At 41.4% G+C, this 17,650-nt stretch overlaps 1 protein-coding gene across 6 annotated transcripts in view; it reads left to right on the top strand.

Annotated features, from left to right (window-relative positions):
• HECW2 (HECT, C2 and WW domain containing E3 ubiquitin protein ligase 2) overlaps nucleotides 1–17,650 on the top strand; it is a 265,113-nt gene that overhangs the window by 230,956 nt on the left and 16,507 nt on the right. For all 6 annotated transcript variants that reach the window (XM_073306249.1, XM_073306251.1, XM_073306250.1 and 3 more), the window contains 4 exons: nucleotides 1,906–2,026; nucleotides 5,297–5,410; nucleotides 14,023–14,175; nucleotides 16,193–16,291. In XM_073306249.1, coding sequence (XP_073162350.1) covers nucleotides 1,906–2,026; nucleotides 5,297–5,410; nucleotides 14,023–14,175; nucleotides 16,193–16,291 — 487 coding nt within the window. The remainder of the gene's footprint in view (nucleotides 1–1,905; nucleotides 2,027–5,296; nucleotides 5,411–14,022; nucleotides 14,176–16,192; nucleotides 16,292–17,650) is intronic.

Genomic DNA, 17,650 nt, shown 5'->3' with positions numbered 1-17,650 from the left:
TTCTGCACATGTCTCCTGGAACTCCAAAGATCTCCTGCCATATTCTCCCTCAGAGCCCTGTCTTTTGACTTTCAAGCGACACACATGTTCTGCCTGGCTTCTGAGGATGGGGCATGGATTATTAGTTCTGATAGGTTGAGTGGCTGAGGGAAGGACTACAAAAACACAGCTTTCTGATAAACTCTCCTTAAGAGCTTGAATTCCTCTCACATGCACTACTGCCACCATCATCCTCTGGTGACAGGGAAACACTTGGGATTCTTTAAGGGACCCATTAATGGCATTCGTTGTTAACCAAAATGAGAGACAGTTTCCTCTACCTCTCCCACATCTGTCCAGAGACTGAGTATTCAGCTTCTTCGAGCAATTCCAGCCCAGAGAATGAGGATGCTACCTCATCCACCCCACCCATCTAGCTGATGGCTAAGCAAGCTGCTTCCTCGTCCCAGCCTACTTGTCTAGAGTCTGTGAGCACAGCCCCCTCCCACTGAGAATCTGAGCAAACTGCCTGCTCCTCCTCTTCCCTCTTTCCCTTGCTGAAGGCTAGGCACATTGCCTCCACAGTAATGAAACCTCCTCTGCTGGGTTAGCCTTATATAGGGAGAGAAAAGAAAAGTGACGTACTGAACTGGCTGATATTTTACTTATAAATAGCTTTAAAGCCAATTGCATGCACACATGAGATTACTCACAAATGAGTAGTTAGGAGCCTACCCATATTCCTGGGTGTATGAAACTTCAACCTTCCAGGTATATTTTGAACAATATATATTTCAATGATCTAGATGCCAGAGAGGGAGAGGAATTATTTAAAGTTATAGGTAAGTAGGGATATGAGAATGAAATTAAAAGGGCAAAATGTAGGCTGAATCTGAGGGCACCTTCTTGCAGTGAAATCTTTTGGGCTGTGGAATAGTCTGTCAAGGGAAGTAGAGGAAGTTCATTGACTGAGATGTTTAAAACTAGACTGGACTAAACACTAGAAGGTACCACTGGCTACACAGCTGAACTGGGAGGGAGGTGGGATAAATCCCTCCCACTCCGTGTCACATTAATATCAATGGTTTATTTACCCAATTTGCAATAACTGTGCATGCAACTGTAGGCAGATGTGCAATTTTTTTGGCATACAGATATCTGCCTCCTTTAAAGAACTGTTCCTTAAACTTGTATCTCAAAATATGAATTCACCTTTTTGAGTCATGTTTGAAAGAAACTTAGTACAGTAATTCATTTGATCCAGATATCTGAATGAAGAGAAAAGTCTTCAGTCTTTCCTCTCTCCCAATATTTTTCTCCTTTGTTGTACTTGACTGAGTTTCACTGAGTAAACTTTTTCACAGTATTCTCTCCTCAGTAAGGTGAGAAACTCCATGCATTGATGATTCTATGTGCACTCTATAAGGTGTATTACACACATAGGACATACTAATTTAGCTCATTGGAACCTGTTTTTCTTCTTGACAGTGAAAAACATTTTTTTTAGGAGGATGCATCATTTTAGTCGTTAAACACAGGTATTCATAAAATGCACATATGCCAAACAAAAGTTGGGTCTTTTCCAGTTTCTTTGTTTGGTTTTGAGGGGGTTGTTGAGGTGTGGTTTTTTGGGTTTTTTTTTTGTTTCTTTTTTTTTGAGGGGAGAGGTCTGCTTTGGATGGCTTCAACATTTTAGGACTTAATCTAAAATCTTGAAGCCATTGGACAAACAAACAGCAATCAAAAACATCTAAACCTACAGTAGGTGTGGAGATACGGATCTCTTAGCAGTTTATAAACCAGGATTTTAAAAGAAACCAACCATGTCCCATGCTTTTGGTCAGCAAAGAACCTTCTTTTCAGTCAGAGCTGGAAAGTGATGCTTTGCGTAGCTGCAGTTCATTTTCTGCTTGTTGTTTGCTGCAGGTACTCAGCGTGCTAATGCCAGAGCTCCAGCTCCTTATAAAAGAGATTTTGAAGCCAAACTGAGGAACTTCTACAGGAAGCTGGAGACTAAAGGATATGGACAAGGGCCTGGGAAATTAAAGTATGTAGAAGCACCTTATCAAATAGGGTTTATCTCACAGGCAGAACTTCTTTCCTTGCAAGTGTAAGAACCTCTTTCCTCTGGGAATCCCACTGGTAACATGATGCATTCTTGCACTTATTGAATTCAATGTGAAGTGTGTTATAAGGCACTAAAAGCCATCTCACTCACAGCAGAGAACACATTTGAAGCATCTCTTCCCGATGTTACCTCCTGCTGTAGTTTCTTCACATGCACATTAATACTATTGCAGTGGCAGAAAGTCCTCTGAAGAGCAGCACTCAAAGAAACAGGGAGCAGTTGGGCCACTTCCATTACAACAGTCACTGTGGGGCAAGTTGAAGTAACTCTATTTTCATTTGTCTTGCCCAGCAACAAAAATAAATATACTTTCATATGATTCATCTTTGTGTAGATACAGAATCTTTACTGATCAGAATTTGTATAATTAAATATTATTAAATTCCAAAGAATTTGAAACTTGAACGTAGTTTTTGGTAAAGTTAAGCACTCCATATGTGGGAGTGCCGAAATGAAGGCTTCATGCCACCTTAACTCTGCCTCCTTGTGAATTTTCATTAGTATAGAATAATTAATCGCATGCTTACATTCGTGTCATCGGGCAGCCCCTTCCAGGAGCAGCCTCCTGCAGCAGGACACAGTACGACAGGAATGTCTGCCTCAGTTTCCCCTCTCAGCTGACCCAATAACTTCAGGCTGTCTTGTCTCAATACTGTTCCTCCTTGGGGCTGGTTTATTACAACAGCGTAAGGCCAAATAATCCATAACAAAAGTCCCAGACATGGAGTCCATTTCTCCCCCCAGTGCAAGCAGTTATTAAAATTCAAGACATTTCATCTCTGTTTCCCCCATGCCACACACTGGTGCTTTTGATGGTAGCAGGGCTCTCAGTCCTCTCCTGTCCTTCTACCAGGACAGCCACCCCAGCCCTTCCAACCTGAGTGCAACCCTGCTCTTCCCAGTGTGAACCCCCACAGCCTCTCTCCTGGGAACATCCTGGCTTCCCTCACTCCCACTGGCCCTCTCACAGCTCTTCTGGGTCCAGCTCTCCAGCAGTGAGAATATCCGTGGGTAAGCTCCTCCACAGCTCCTTGGCCTTCAGTCCTTTCCGGCCATTCTTCTGGCTGTCCGATTGAGAGACAGTAGGCAATTCCTGCTGCTGCTCCTGCTCGTGCTCCTCCTGCTTTCAACCCTCTCCAGCCCTGGCTGTCTGGCCTGGGGTCGCCAGCCAGCAAGCCCCTCTCGGCCTTTTCCTGGGAACCACCCTCTGCTTCCTTCTGGGACTCCTCTAGTTCCTGGGTCTCTGGTAGCTCTCATCTTCCTGTCCTGACTGAAGCAATTTACTCTAACTCACTGGCATTTCCCCTCCCTGGGTCTTTCCCTAGTCCTTTATAGCTCCGAGCTGCTGCCCTGCCCTCTTAATTGGGCACCTGCTTTGGCATACGTGAGATTGGACCTACCACGTCACAGCCAATTGGACCTACCATCCACTGTGTGATAGAACTATTATGTTAAGAGATCATCATCACATGACACTTGCCTGATATAAAAAAAAAATCTGTGCCCTACACCAACTGTGATCCTCAAACTCCCATAAGTTAACCAAATAAAAACCTACTTTTCATGGAAAAGATAAATTTTCTCCCAAAGAACCATCTCCCTGCCTCATACCAGTTTTCTAGCTCCAACCACTCTGGGACTAGAGCTATTTTTAAAAAAAAAATTCACTGCATTTAGAAAGGGCAAGGTGTATTTTTCTTTGCCACTTAACCATTTTTGCTCAAAAAAGAACTAGATAAGTTCATGGAGGATAGGTCCATCAATGGCTATTAGCCAGGATGGGCAGGGATAGCATCCCTACCCTCTGCTTGCCGGAAGCTGGGAATGGGCGACAGGGGATGGATCACTTGATGACGACCTGTTCTGTTCATTCCCTCTGGAGCACCTGGCACTGGCCACTGTCGGAAGACAGGACACTGGGCTACGTGGACCTTTGGTCTGACCCAGTATGGCCCTTCTTATGTAAATTTTCCAAAAATATTCACCTTTGGGCAGAGTCCAAACTCTGATAATTTCAGGTGAACATTTCTTAAAATTGTCAACAGCTGAAAAGGGATTTGAATGAAAATGCTTACCTGTGATGTAATTGATTAAAAAATAGAAAAAAGTAAGCTGTAAAAAAAAGAAAAGAGAGAGCTGCAGTGACCAGTTTGGCAAATACCTTGTGCAAGGGGGTGGCTATTGCCAGCTATAAGATCTATGATATATAAATGCTCCTGTTACCTTGTTTTTCTGGGTTTGTGAACTACAGGTATATTTCTGGTAGGATTTACCATCATACCAGAGGTTTTAAGGGAGAGAAACAAAATTATAGTTTATTTTGATACAAATAGGTAACTTTTTAAATTAAAAGTTGTTTCTAAGGTGTTTGAATGTTTACAAATAATATACTACTGCAGCCATTTTGCTATGACAGGCAAGAATAATTCGTAACACAATTTCAGGTGGTTATATTTCCTCCTGTTGTTCTCCCTCTTCTCCCTAAGGGAATCCAGTGCTGCATAAACATATTTTGGCCATGAACATAAATGTTCAGTTCTGTGCAGGATTATTTTGGCCATTATTCCAGACCCTTGATTTTTCCCCCTTCTACAAATTTTCCAGTAACTAGGGCATTACATTTTTTTTCATTTAGTACCAAATTCTGCTCTGAGGACTATTTGCCACTCCAATTGGCATTGCTTGCTGTCCTTCTGTACCTGTTCTGTGCATAAATACAGGATATTAAACTCCAGGGCTGTCAATCCAACACCTTTAACCAAATTTACCTTGCCTTGGACTATATTGCTTTAGTTGAAGAGCCAGATTCTCATTTACCTTAAGGCCACTTTACAGAGCCCCAGCACAGTAAACAGCCTTTCGAGTGGGTTTAAATGCCCACTTCAAAACCCCTTCATGCTGCCAGAATGGTGCAAAGCAGACTGTGTAAATGAGAACCGGACTTGAAAAATTTAAAATACTATTTCTTTATGTGGACATTTTATTAATTTTATTGAATAAAGAATATCCAAGAAGCACATACGCTAACCGATATTAGCTGCTAAATCTGAATCAAATGGTTGTATAAAGAGGAGATTAAATATTGTTTGTATCCATTATCTTGAACAGTTACCAGCCAGTGTAACTATGTGTTTTCATCTGCAGTTCACCTTTGTGAATTACCATGTTTAAAATTATCTTGCTGTGCAGATTAATCATCAGGAGAGACCACTTGCTGGAAGATGCCTTCAATCAGATTATGGGTTACTCAAGAAAAGACCTGCAGAGAAATAAACTCTATGTCACGTTTGTTGGGGAGGAAGGGTGAGTAGTGGAAGTGGGCATGAACACATTAATCAACTATGTTTGCAGCTGTCCTTGGCTATTTCACCATACTGTTGCGGTCAGAGGGGAAAGAGGAAGGATTGTCGTCAGGAAATGCCACAAACATAAGCCTAGAACCTACAGCTGTTCACATTTCACAAAGCCAAATAATTCATTTTGATGCTCTTGGTAATGCATCTTGCTTTTAAAAAAAAAAAAAAAGAGCATGTATCTATGTGTATATGGAATTTCTGCTGTAACCAATATATACTTCAGTGTGTCATTAAGTCAGCAAAAAAACCCAAACCTAGTTGTCATTTTGTTTCTATTTCTTTCATCTCTGCCAGTGTTTTCCTCATGCCTGCTACAAGATAGGAGGTATTTTGATTGGTGGGAGTTAAAGACAGGGTGGACGAAAGGGCCAGTCCTTCCAATTGCCATGCACCCTCAACTCCCATTCAGATCAATGGGAATTAAGAGCCCTGGACACCTTTCAGAATCACGTCCTTTGTCACAAATAAAACTTTCAGAGGCAACTGGTTGGTTGCTATTTGTTAAATAAACAAGTGTTTCTAATATTCCACAGCCATGCAGCAAATGCTTAGCCTGCAGCTGACTGAAGGCTGATGTGTTGTAGCATTTGTATGATTTGCATTATGAGGCCAGGTTAGGAATTTGGTCAGAGCTCCTTTATCCAAATGCAACTTTGAACAATGTATTGCTTTTCTTCCCTGCCCCCCCACACCTTTCCCCCATGAGTTCTTAAAGCCTTTTACAATGTATTATTTCATTAGACCCAAAGAGACAAATCTTACTTCATCCTTTGCCACTGCACAGGGACTCCTGGCAGTGTAATCCAACACAGTTCAACTGCGGAGGGGAATGCATATCCAATGCCCAGCACCAAGCCCTGCACTGCAGTGGCTCCTGGCATGACGGTACTCAGAAGGTAGGTGGGGGTGGCAGCACGGCAGGAGGTAGGTTGTGGGAGAGCATATCCAGAGAATCTGCTACTTTGAGGATCCTCTGTTTATCCTTCATGTTGTAGTAGTGATGTGTAAGGGGCATAGAGAGCTGCTTCAGCTAATAAACTGAAGTGGGTGCCACAGCCACGCTACTACCTGTTCTCTGCCTTGCTGAGCTGCTAGGATGGGTGCTGGCATGAGGATTTGCCCCAAAGGTCTGATTTTTCAAGTGGCAAAACATGCAGATTAACTTGCATTTTCACACCTGATTTGCACACACAATTATTGGCAACATGCTTGAAAATGAATAGTTGTTCACGTCTGACCTTTTATGAACGTGATTAAAACTGTAATGATTGTAAACATACTGAATTTTATTCACATGTGTTTCAGAGATTTTGCACTGTCTTTAAGGGAGCTGTTGCAAAATAGGTCTTGAACCAGTCCTTATAATACTATTGGTTGTTAGTACCATGTGGTTTGGCATTAAGTTTCTAGAATGCTTTTCACAGCTCTGGTGTAGTAAAAGCAGTTTGTACAAGATTAGATAAATACTCCTTTTAAAGGTTCTAAACTCTGTAGTGTGTTTAAAGTTCATCCTCAACGGCCAAGTTTTAATATGACCTAGTTAAAGTTTTTAAGTAAAATGTGGTGGTCTCACCCTAACTGCAAGTGTGGGCTTGTTCACATACATAATATCACCATACTGACTGGCACCATTCAGATTGATGGGTACTCTTGGTCCAAGAAAAACCCAGAACTGGAATGGCAGGAATGCAACAGTACAGGATTAAGGTGTTTTGATTGAACTTATTTCAGCCTTTGTTTTTACTACTAGCAGCTTCACCCAAATTTAAAATATATATAAAATGATTGCAAGCCATACATGAGAGAATGGGAGAAGGGGAGGGGAAGAGCTGAAAAAATACAATAAGAAAATAAAACTAAAGTCAGGTAGATTGTGTTCTTCCAGATCAGATCATGTCAGGTTTTTGCTTTTCTAAACACAAAATGACAAGATGAAGAGTGGCCTGGATGAGGAACACGTTACACACACTGTTCCTTTCTCCCCTGATAGCCACTTCTGTACAAGATGCCTTTCTTTGAGGAAAAGAATGAGTTATTTTATGAGTAACATCAAATCAAAATGACATTAAGTGTCTTGCTAGCAAAATGACTAATCTCAGCTTTATACAATCATTTGATCCAGTTTTGAATGGTGAGGGGATGTGTGCAAACAACTCTTTCAGCATAGATGATGCAAGGATGTGAACCATGCAGAACTGCTCATTTAGTTAGATGTAGGATGACTATCTGTGGGGGAAGGGAAAGAAATAGGAGAAATTTTGAAAGAAGCATGTCCTACTCTCCCCCACCCCCTTTTTTTTAATGCAGGCTAAACTATTGTTTGATAATTGGGCAGGAACTTGGTTTTATGTTTCTGTTCCTCGTCCATTTGTAATGCTGTAAATATAAGTCATAAAGAAATAGGTAATGAAATCCCCACTGAATGTATATGAGAACATTTTGATTAACTCTACGCTTGTTTGCTTTAGCACATGGGGTAATTTAAACCCCACTGTTGCGATTCAGACAATTTTATCATGAGTCTCACAATACTTTGTGTTTTTTCTTATAAAGCCCCAGTTCCTGAAATCATGAGATTATATGAGAGAATCCACTGTACTTTTTTTTTTAAATAAGTTCTAGTCCTCATGGTTTCAGAAAAGAATCAAAATCTCAAAGCAAATAAAATGAACCCCAAATGTATTAGTTTTTCTACATTTCATGATTTTCCAGCCAAACATTTGGCTTTTGGGACCAGATACTTTTTTAAAAATATTTGGCATTGGTAAAAAAGGGATAGTTTAAAAGGGATAGTTTTAGGGCCTGGATTTGCTGTCAATAGCAAAATCAACAGTATCATCCATCTACCTTAGATGTCTTCAGATATGACTTATTATTACTCTGTCATTTTTTATTTAATGGTTGATTATATACATGTGAAAGCCCATGTCTTGGGCCATCTCAGATGACAAAAGAATTAATATACTGATGTTTCTGATGCCTTGAATCCTGTAGTGATATCCTCATGCCCTGCTCCAGCCCTGTAAGTCAGGTAAAATGGCTGGAGTGGTATAAGTGGGCCATAAAAGCCCCAGTGGCAGCAGCAGGTGGATTCCCTTGGTCTTGGTGCAGACACTGTGGAGGCTGACTCCCAAAGATCCCCTTGTAAGTCCTGGTGCAGGGGGTGTGCCCGAGCCAGGCTGCAGCATACATCACTGTGAAGGCTCTGGGAAGCATTGTGGTTCATAGGTTGGCCCAGGGAGGCTGCCATAATTCAGAAGGGCCCCTGGGACTGTCTAAATTCCAGTCTCTCTCCAGCCCTCAGGACAGCCCAGGACTGGGAGGGTCCACAGATGGCTTAAAGTTAACTTAACATTCCTAGCTCCTGTTAGAAGCACAGCTCAGAATCTCACCCATGATTTAAGTCCAAAGAACTGTTTAGTCTAAAGAGATCATATAAAGTAAAATAATGTGTCATGTTTTCTTACTCTATGGCTATTCTTTGCATTTATACTGTAAATGCTTATTTAGCACTGATGAAGGTGACTTTGAAAAATAACAAGCATCTAACTGTATCAAAAGGTCCTGCTGCTACAGTCTGTTCTGCATGTCAAACAGCTGCCTTGCATGAGAGGGTGGTAGTTTAAAATGCCTAACGCTCCTCCCCAGGAGAATTGAAACATGCTGCCAACCACAGTACTTCTGCGTTTGAATACTCAAATGCCTCCGGTTGCAGCTGTTGTGTGGCTGAGTGCCTATTGTATGGAGTTTTTTCATTCTTGTGCCAAGTCTTTAGTTGTGGGACAAACCTGACTGACAGAGCAGGACTGTAATGAATGATCCATCTGATGTGAGTTATATTAACTGTATGTATAAAAGCAGCTGGATGGAATAGCTGGAATTAGATAAAACACAAAAGTCATGTTTTATCCTGGGATTTCATGGCTACTATGGCTGCCATGGGATTATCTCAGAAGTTTAGAGGCTCAACTCCTATAGTTGACCATATTCTTGATCGGGTGTTTGGGCTGGGATTGGAGATTGAGCAACTGGAATTTTGCCCATCACATGGAACTATCCTTTCCTTCTGCAACTTGAGGGTGGACACACCTCTCCTGTCCAGGTGAGAGACCAGCTTTGATACTCCAGTCTGAGATGTTAATGGAACCTAAATGCTTCCAGATCACTGAAGGAGAATAGTTTTTCTTCAGATAGAGCATTCTTAGCTTCATTCTCAACTTGACAGTGATCCCTAGACTGTCTCTTCCCAACTTCATTCCCACAGGTCACATGCTGGGTTTATAGATGGCAGGCAACAACTGAAGTTGCAGAGATGACTGGCAGAGTGCTAATGGCAGAAGTCTTTTACTGAAGCTGATCGATTTGTGCAATAGATTTTTTGCATTCTTGTGACATGGATGAGTAGGAGGCAAAGGAGAGTCTCCTCCACTAAAGCATCGGCATCATCTTGATCAGTAGTTTTTTTGTGGGTGCTGAACAACACAGATAGTCTGAGCTGTCATTGCTTGCTAATTGTATTGTGTTCCTCCCATTGTGAGGAAAAATTACATTATTTGATGGACAAAATTGCCCAGGTTCATACTGAACTGGTTGCATCTGTGAGGCTGGGGCTGTATGTTGAAGGGGACTAAGGCTTCTCTGCTTGGGTTTCAGTCAGCATCACTCACTAAGGTAATGGAGGGAACTTTATGTCACAAATATCCTGGGACCCACACAGCTACAATAACACTGCAAACAACTCTTGTTGTTTTCCTCCTTGTTTGGTGAAGGCCGGTGGGGAAGAGCTGGGCCAATTGCTGGTGGAGTTTGAGAGTTTCAATTAGGGAGGGTGGGTTGCTTGCCTACCTTAAAGCATTTGTACATCCATTGCTCAAGAAACCGTCAATGCTAACTCTTGTTCTTTATCTCATCTTCCATTTCTGGGTAAGATTACTGAAAAGGCTATGGCAAGAAAACTCTCATGGTATCTAGATCCCTCCAATTTCCTTGACAATCTGGTTGCAGGCTTGGGCATGGCATGGAGACTGCTTTGATGGATGAAATGTCCTAGTGATGGATTGGGTGCCCAGGTTGATATTAGGTCTGTCAGCTGCCTTTGGTAACTCTTGATGGTAAAGTAGTGTAGAAATTCATGGAACCCTAGCAGAAACAGACACTAAGGAATAGCTGTCCATTACTTTCTGTTAAATCCCAGAGTGTTTTGCACCATTAGTGCGTGAGAGGGAGCTCTCCTGTGGCAGGGTTCTATCTGGCCACATCTCTTATTTAATGAGTATCTGAGGCTATTGGGAGGGTTAGTGTTTAAAAAAAGAAAGAAAGAAAGAAAGAAAGAAACAAAAACCTTGGTTACATTGTCTTCAATGTGCTTGTGACACCCTGCTCTGTATCTCTGTAGATACTTACATGGACCCCAGCATCATAGTATCTTTGGTGAGGTAAAACTTTGAAGAATTTATCTTCATAAACTCTTCTGTGAGGTGAAAAGTATTCATTTCCACATTTTACAAATGGGGAACCGGGGCTAAATGTCTTGCCCACGTCACATAGGAAATCTATGTCACAGCCAGGAACTGAACCTCGATCACCTACATGTCAGAACAAGGCCATCTTTTTTCCTCAGCTGAAGCAAATGGGTGGTGGAGATTGGGGCATGGATAAGAGCTACTTGGCTGAGGCTCAATGCAGAAAAGACTCAGAAGATATTAATAGGTGGGAGAAGGCAAACCTGATATGGTGGAGATTACATCTGCTCCTCTGACTGAGAGCGTGGCCTGCCTTTTCTCACTGAGGTGGTTAGATGTTTAATAACCAGATATCAGCCAGCAGTCAAGGTGGTTGTGACCTTTTCTTTCTTACATGGACCTCTCAATATCATCACCTTTACCTTTGTCATCTTGAGTTTAAACTACTGCAGTGCATTATGCACACTGCAAAGTGGAGTTATACCTTAAATTCATTCAGAAACCGAGCTGGCGCAGAACATGGGAGCCTGCTCACTAAGCAGGGTTTTGCACTGTGAACATATTATACGAGTGCTCAGGGATGTGGACAAATTGGAGAGAGTCCAGTGGAGGGCAACAAAAATGATTAGGGGATTGGAGCACATGACTTATGAGGAGAGGCTGAGGGAACTGGGCTTGTTTAGTCTGCAGAAGAGAAGGGTGAGGGGGGATTTGATAGCAGCCTTCAACTACCTGAAGCGGGGGTTCCAAAGAGGATGGAGCTCGGCTGTTCTCAGTGGTGGCAGATGACAGAACAAGGAGTAATGGTCTCAAGTTGCAGTGGGGGAGGTCTAGGTTGGATATTAGGAAACACTATTTCACTAGGAGTGTGGTAAAGCACTTGAATGGGTTCCCTAGGGAGGTGGTGGAATCTCCATCCTTAGAGGTTTTTAAAGCCCGGGTTGACAACACCCTGGCTGGGATGATTTGGTTGGTATTGGTCCTGCTTTGAGCAGGGGGTTGGACTAGATGACCTCCTGAAGTCTCTTCCAACCCTAATCTCCTATGATTTGCGTGAGCTGCTCTTTGTTTTTCCAGGTAAGATACTAAGATGTTTATTTTCACATGTAAGTGCCTGAATGGCCAGTTTAGAGAACTGCCTGTTTCAGAGAATTTTTCTCCTTGTGCCATGCATTTGCAGTGAGCAGTGACACTCCTTCAATTTGAATGAGAAGGAGCTGCTGGCAGGGCATTCTGAAGAGCCTCTCATCTTTGGAATCCAGGCCCCACCTTGGTCTAAAATAAAACAAATTGTTTGAGCTTCTGAGCACATTAAAAAACTGATCTGTTTGCTCAGGCTTTTGCACAAGGGAATAGAATGGCCAGCATTTTTGGAAAAGGGTGGAATATTATATATTTTAATATAAACTCTTTTTGTATTGTATATTATTTGTATATTTGAAAAAGGACATAGATGCCCAGATCCAAGGATATGTACATTTTTATATTTTAGGTATTTGAAATCAAAATAAAAGAGGAAAAAACCCCACACATATATAGTGCAAAGCATGTCTCATTCTATACATTTGATGTTGTATATTAACTGTGCATTGGATAATTATCATAAGAGGTACAGATTGTCCTTTCAAAGTTTAGTCTCTTGCCTTTTTATATGTACGTTATCCTGGCACTACTTAGACTAAAGAAGGTCAGTGTCTGAAATCCTTGGGCTATAGTGGTGCTTTATTTCCTCTCCTTTAGGGCTATAATAATGTCTGTTCCCAGTGGGAAACTCCCCAGTTTTCCATTCTGCACTGCTACAGAGGTATTAGTCTTGCACTTGATTCACTTCAATTGTGACCCTGGGAGGAGTGGCAAGACAATAATTTGTCTCAATTCTATTTCAGCAAGGAGGCTGTCTGTCCTACCAATTTGAGGGCAATTACATGTCACCTGGAGAATGCATTTCCTTCAGGTTCTACTAATTCAAGATTATAGTTTCTAATAAATAAAGAATCTAAATAACTCCCAGCTTTTTAAATAAAAAACAAACTACTTTGATAGGGTGAAGGTCCTGAAAGGAGAGAGGTAGTCCAAGAAAGATAAAGCATTAAAGTAATTTGAGATTTTCTTTGTAAAGGAGAATATAACTCTTTGAATTTCCATATTGCTTCCAATCTGCAAGGATACAATGATTGGTTTTTCATTTCTGGCCTTGATTTGTCAGATGCATATATGTGTAGGTTTAATGATGGCTCTTTTATTGTGTGCTGTATATAGGAAGGGATTTCTGCTTTCCCTTTAGCTTCTCCAGAATGACTCGAGTTGACACCAGTGATCAAAGTTATTCTCAAGAGACCGATATAGACTAAGCAAGGGTCTTCACTGAAGGTTGTGTGTCACTTAGGCCCCAATCCTGCAAGCTACTCCACTTCAGTTATGGCTCCATGCGGGCATAGGAGTCCACCCACATGACGCATCTCACGGGATCAAGGATTTAAACACCACAGTGATAGGTGCCTTAGAAAAACCTTATGCAATGGTTAAAAGAACGTAAATTTATAGAGAATAAGTCCATCAGTGGCTATTAGCCAAGATGCTCAGGCCTCTGCATCACTCGATAATTACCTGTTCCGTTCATTCCCTCTGAAGTATCTGGTATTTGCCACCGTCAGAAGACAGGATAGTGGGCTAGATCAGTGGGTCTCAAAGCCAGTCCGCCACTTGTTCAGGGAAAGCCCCTGGCGGGCAGGACCGGTTTGTTTACCTGCTGCATCCGCAGGTTCGGCAGATCCCACTGGCCATGGTTCATCGCTCCAGGCCAATGGGGGTTGCGGGAAGGGTGGCCAGCACGTTCCTGGGCCTGCGCCGCTTCCCGCAGCCCCCATTTGGCCTGGAGCGGTGAACCACGGCCAGTGGGATCGGCCGAACCTGTGGACGCGGCAGGTAAACAAACAGGTCTGGCCCACCAGGGGCTTTCCCTGAACAAGCGGCGGACTGACTTTGAGAACCACTGGGCTAGAGACCTGACCAAATATGACCATTCTTATGTTCTTATGATAAGCCTTGTTGTATCAAATAAACCTTCTGTAATTAATTAACTTGAATTTTTTTAAAGGTTGGATTACAGTGGACCTTCAAGAGAGTTTTTTTTCCTGGTGTCCAGAGAGCTTTTCAATCCATATTATGGTTTATTTGAATATTCAGCCAATGATACCTACACAGTACAAATAAGTCCCATGTCTGCTTTTGTAGACAATCACCATGAATGGTAAGAATTAATTTTTAATCTTATTTTTTCTATTGTTTCTACTTGTGGAGAACCAGCTCATATTTGTTCAAACACAGAGTTTGATCTTTTTAACCAGCAGTAAAATAATTGCATTTCTTTAGACTTTCCTCATTATTATTTTTTGTAGTTGGTGGTAACAGATATTCTTTTTTCTCACAATGTCAGCAAAGATGAGATTTGGAACATATGTATTGTGGGTTTGGCTCACTATATGAAACTCCACACTTCTTGTACAAGAGCAAACATTTGCTTCACTAAAGCACTGTCAGTCCTTTGTGCATGAAAAGCAGATTATATTAAACACTGGCTTGTAGTCAACTCAGTGTATGAGAGATTTCAATCAGCTTTTATTGCATGTTGTTTGTTTGAGATTTTTCCATGAATATAGATTGTTCCAAGTAAGGCAATCCACATCTGGAGTAGGAAAATCTATTGAGATATCTCTTCTTGTTCTTTGCTATTTAATCAAGGTCCATATATCTGATAGTAGCCTTTAAAATCTGTAAAAAGGATGTACTATGAGGAATCTGAAAAACAGAGGAAAAAAACCTGAAATGATGTGCAGTATATATCTATCTATAAAATGTATCATATATATATATAAAATTGCAATTTCATGATTAAGGGCCAAATTCTAAACTGGTATAAATCAGTACATTTCCAGTGAAATCAGTGGAGCTATGCCATTTACACTAGCTGAGAATCTGGGTCTAAGGTATTTAAATTACAGTAATGGGTGACAGCTGCAAGTCTGTGTAGGACAGAGGCAAATTAGGGTCTCAAATGATGTAGAATCATTGCAATGAAGTATAGTTGAGAGTTACGCCATTTAGTGCTGGCTGCACTGCTCATCAGTTGAAGCAATGCACTTGTTGGACTCTGGATAGAAGTTCAGCAACAACAAACTGTATATGCTGCATCTGAAAAAGCATGACAGTCTGACAGAACAAGGTGCAGGGCTGTGCGTGGCCATCTTCTCCCCATCCCAAGCTGTGTGGAGCTAGAGATCTAGCCAGAGAGTGAGTGGGGCATGACCCATTTGTTTCTGGAGAGACTAGTGCTAGCATCAGCATCAGAGAGAGTGCAAGGAATGGACCTGTGCAGAGAGAGAGGAAGCTTTGTGTGTCTCTTCCCCATCTTGCAAACCCTGCATAGGGCCAGGCATAACAAAGCCTTAATTTTTCCCAAGTAAAGTAGTTCTGAGTATATATCTTACCAGGAAGTCTAGAAACTTGATTTTCTTTCAGAGAGCGCATTAGGCTTGAATCTGCTTTCAGATATATGGAGGGCATGCCTAGTTTCTTTAATGAGTTTTTTCACAATGTTCTGCAACATGCACCATCATTTCTGACAGCAGAATTGTGCCCTTGGAGTCTAACAGAGTCTATGTGAAGGCCCTAGTGTTGCAAACAAAGTTGCCACGTTCCTAATTTCTAATCTTCCAGCAGCAATGAGTTTACAAGGGGATTTAAATCATGTTGGTATTTTTTGGGGGAAATGGAATGGTAAGGGTGATAGTTTCCAGCCACTCCCCCAGAAAAGGTTACATGGAGCCCAACATCCATCAGTCATGAAAAAGAGCATGGAGCCACCCACTCGCTAGAAAAGGATGCCTAGAATAATCTGTTAGTCAGTCTCTCAGTGCTCAGAAAGGGAGAATGAGGAGATGGAGGGGCAGAAAACAACTGTCATGTTGGAAGCCAGGGTTTGAAAAAAGGACCTAGTTTAGTAGGGTTAGAATGAGTTCAGTTTAGATTTCAGTAGCTGAAAAGTGGCAACTTCAGCTTTGAAACCCCAGGTACTTTCCACGCCTTGCAGATTTTTTTTTTCCCGCTACATTCTACCGAGAACTAAAAAGAAACAGGCTACCACAACACAGTTATAGTTATCTGATTTAAATATACTATTAAACTTGGTACATAGACAAATGATAGGGCAGCACACAAACCACAAAGTCTGAGTGTACTGGTTATAACTCATTTCCTTTGTCGTTCAGGTTCAGGTTCAGTGGTCGAATCCTTGGTCTTGCTCTGATACATCAGTATTTGTTAGATGCCTTCTTTACACGGCCCTTTTATAAAGCCCTCCTCAGAATGTGAGTAGAAATGTTCTGATTTTCTTTTTCTCATGGAAAATGCAGTTTTTGACCAGCGATAAATGTTAGGTTCTTTACTCCAAGAAGATAGGTCAATATAATTCGGTCATTTAGTTTTAATCCAAGGTTTACTTTAAAGTATAGTTGCCTAAATTAAGTCCCATTTATGGTACTAGCCAGTTACTTGATGACTTAGATGATGTTGTTGCTGATAATATCAAAACCTTGTGATTCCTGTCAACCAATTACATCACCTGTTCCTTCTATAAAATCATACTCTTCAAATCCTGCAGTGAAACATCAGATATTAATAGAGTGCTTGTTCATTTGTCTTTAATGACTCATAGGACAGGATGTGAATCAAACCTTATTTAGACTTTTTAAGATCGGCGTTTTCAAAAGTAGTCTCTGATTTTTGGTTGCTTCAATTTGAGGTGCCTAATTTGAGATATCCTGGGTCTGATTTTCAGAAGTACTGCATCTTGCAGCTCAGCTGAAGACCACAAGAACTGCAGTTGCTCAGTACCTCTGAAAATCAGATCTAATGTTTAGGGATCCAAAAAAGGAAGCCCAAAATCAGAAGCCACATCTGAGAATTTTGGAAGATGATTTATTTTTATCTGTAAAGCACTGTTCACATTTATGGTGCTGTGCAAATAATACAAGCTTATTTTTACAACAACCAAAACTGTATTAGGTGCTTTACAGAATTTTTTTTAAAAAGGCATGGTCCCAATCCCAAGGACCTTACAGTCCAAGGTTAGAGGTGATGTGGCGGGGGAGACGAATAAAACAGTAGGGGGGATGGGTGGTGAAAGAGAAGGACACCAGCAGTAATATTATGTGATTACTTAGTTTAGTTATCTATTGGTCATAGTGGCTTGCTAGAAGTTTTTTAAATAGCTGTGGGCCAGATTCTGCCACCTTCACAAACAGTGGGCCTGATTCATGATCCCCTTATGGCCTTGCCAGCGGAAAGACACTACAAAGTAGCTTTATGGATACCCCTGCTCATGCACTCCCTCCTGGGTCTGCAGCTCCACAGAAGGTGTCTGAACCAGCTCTGCACATATCTTTGCAGGAGACACTGACTAAATTTGTTAGTTCTAAGGTGCCACAAATACTCCTGTTCTTTTTAAGTATTACAAGAATTAATAGCATTTTTTGTAATCCATGGTCAAAATAAGGGTATTAGTAATTGAAATATGGTGCAAGTGGCCAGAATTCGAAATAAAGTGAAATTTACAAGCAAAAGGTCTTTAAAATGGAAATTCAGGGTTTTGTAGTTTAACAACAAAGAGATGAGAGTTACGCAAGTAGTTGCTATTATCATTGCTAGGCAAATACAGAGATTCAGAA

This window comes from Lepidochelys kempii, chromosome 11, assembly GCF_965140265.1.
Source record: "Lepidochelys kempii isolate rLepKem1 chromosome 11, rLepKem1.hap2, whole genome shotgun sequence".
Lineage (NCBI taxonomy): Eukaryota > Metazoa > Chordata > Testudines > Cheloniidae > Lepidochelys > Lepidochelys kempii.
This window is presented reverse-complemented; position numbering and strand designations above follow the sequence as displayed.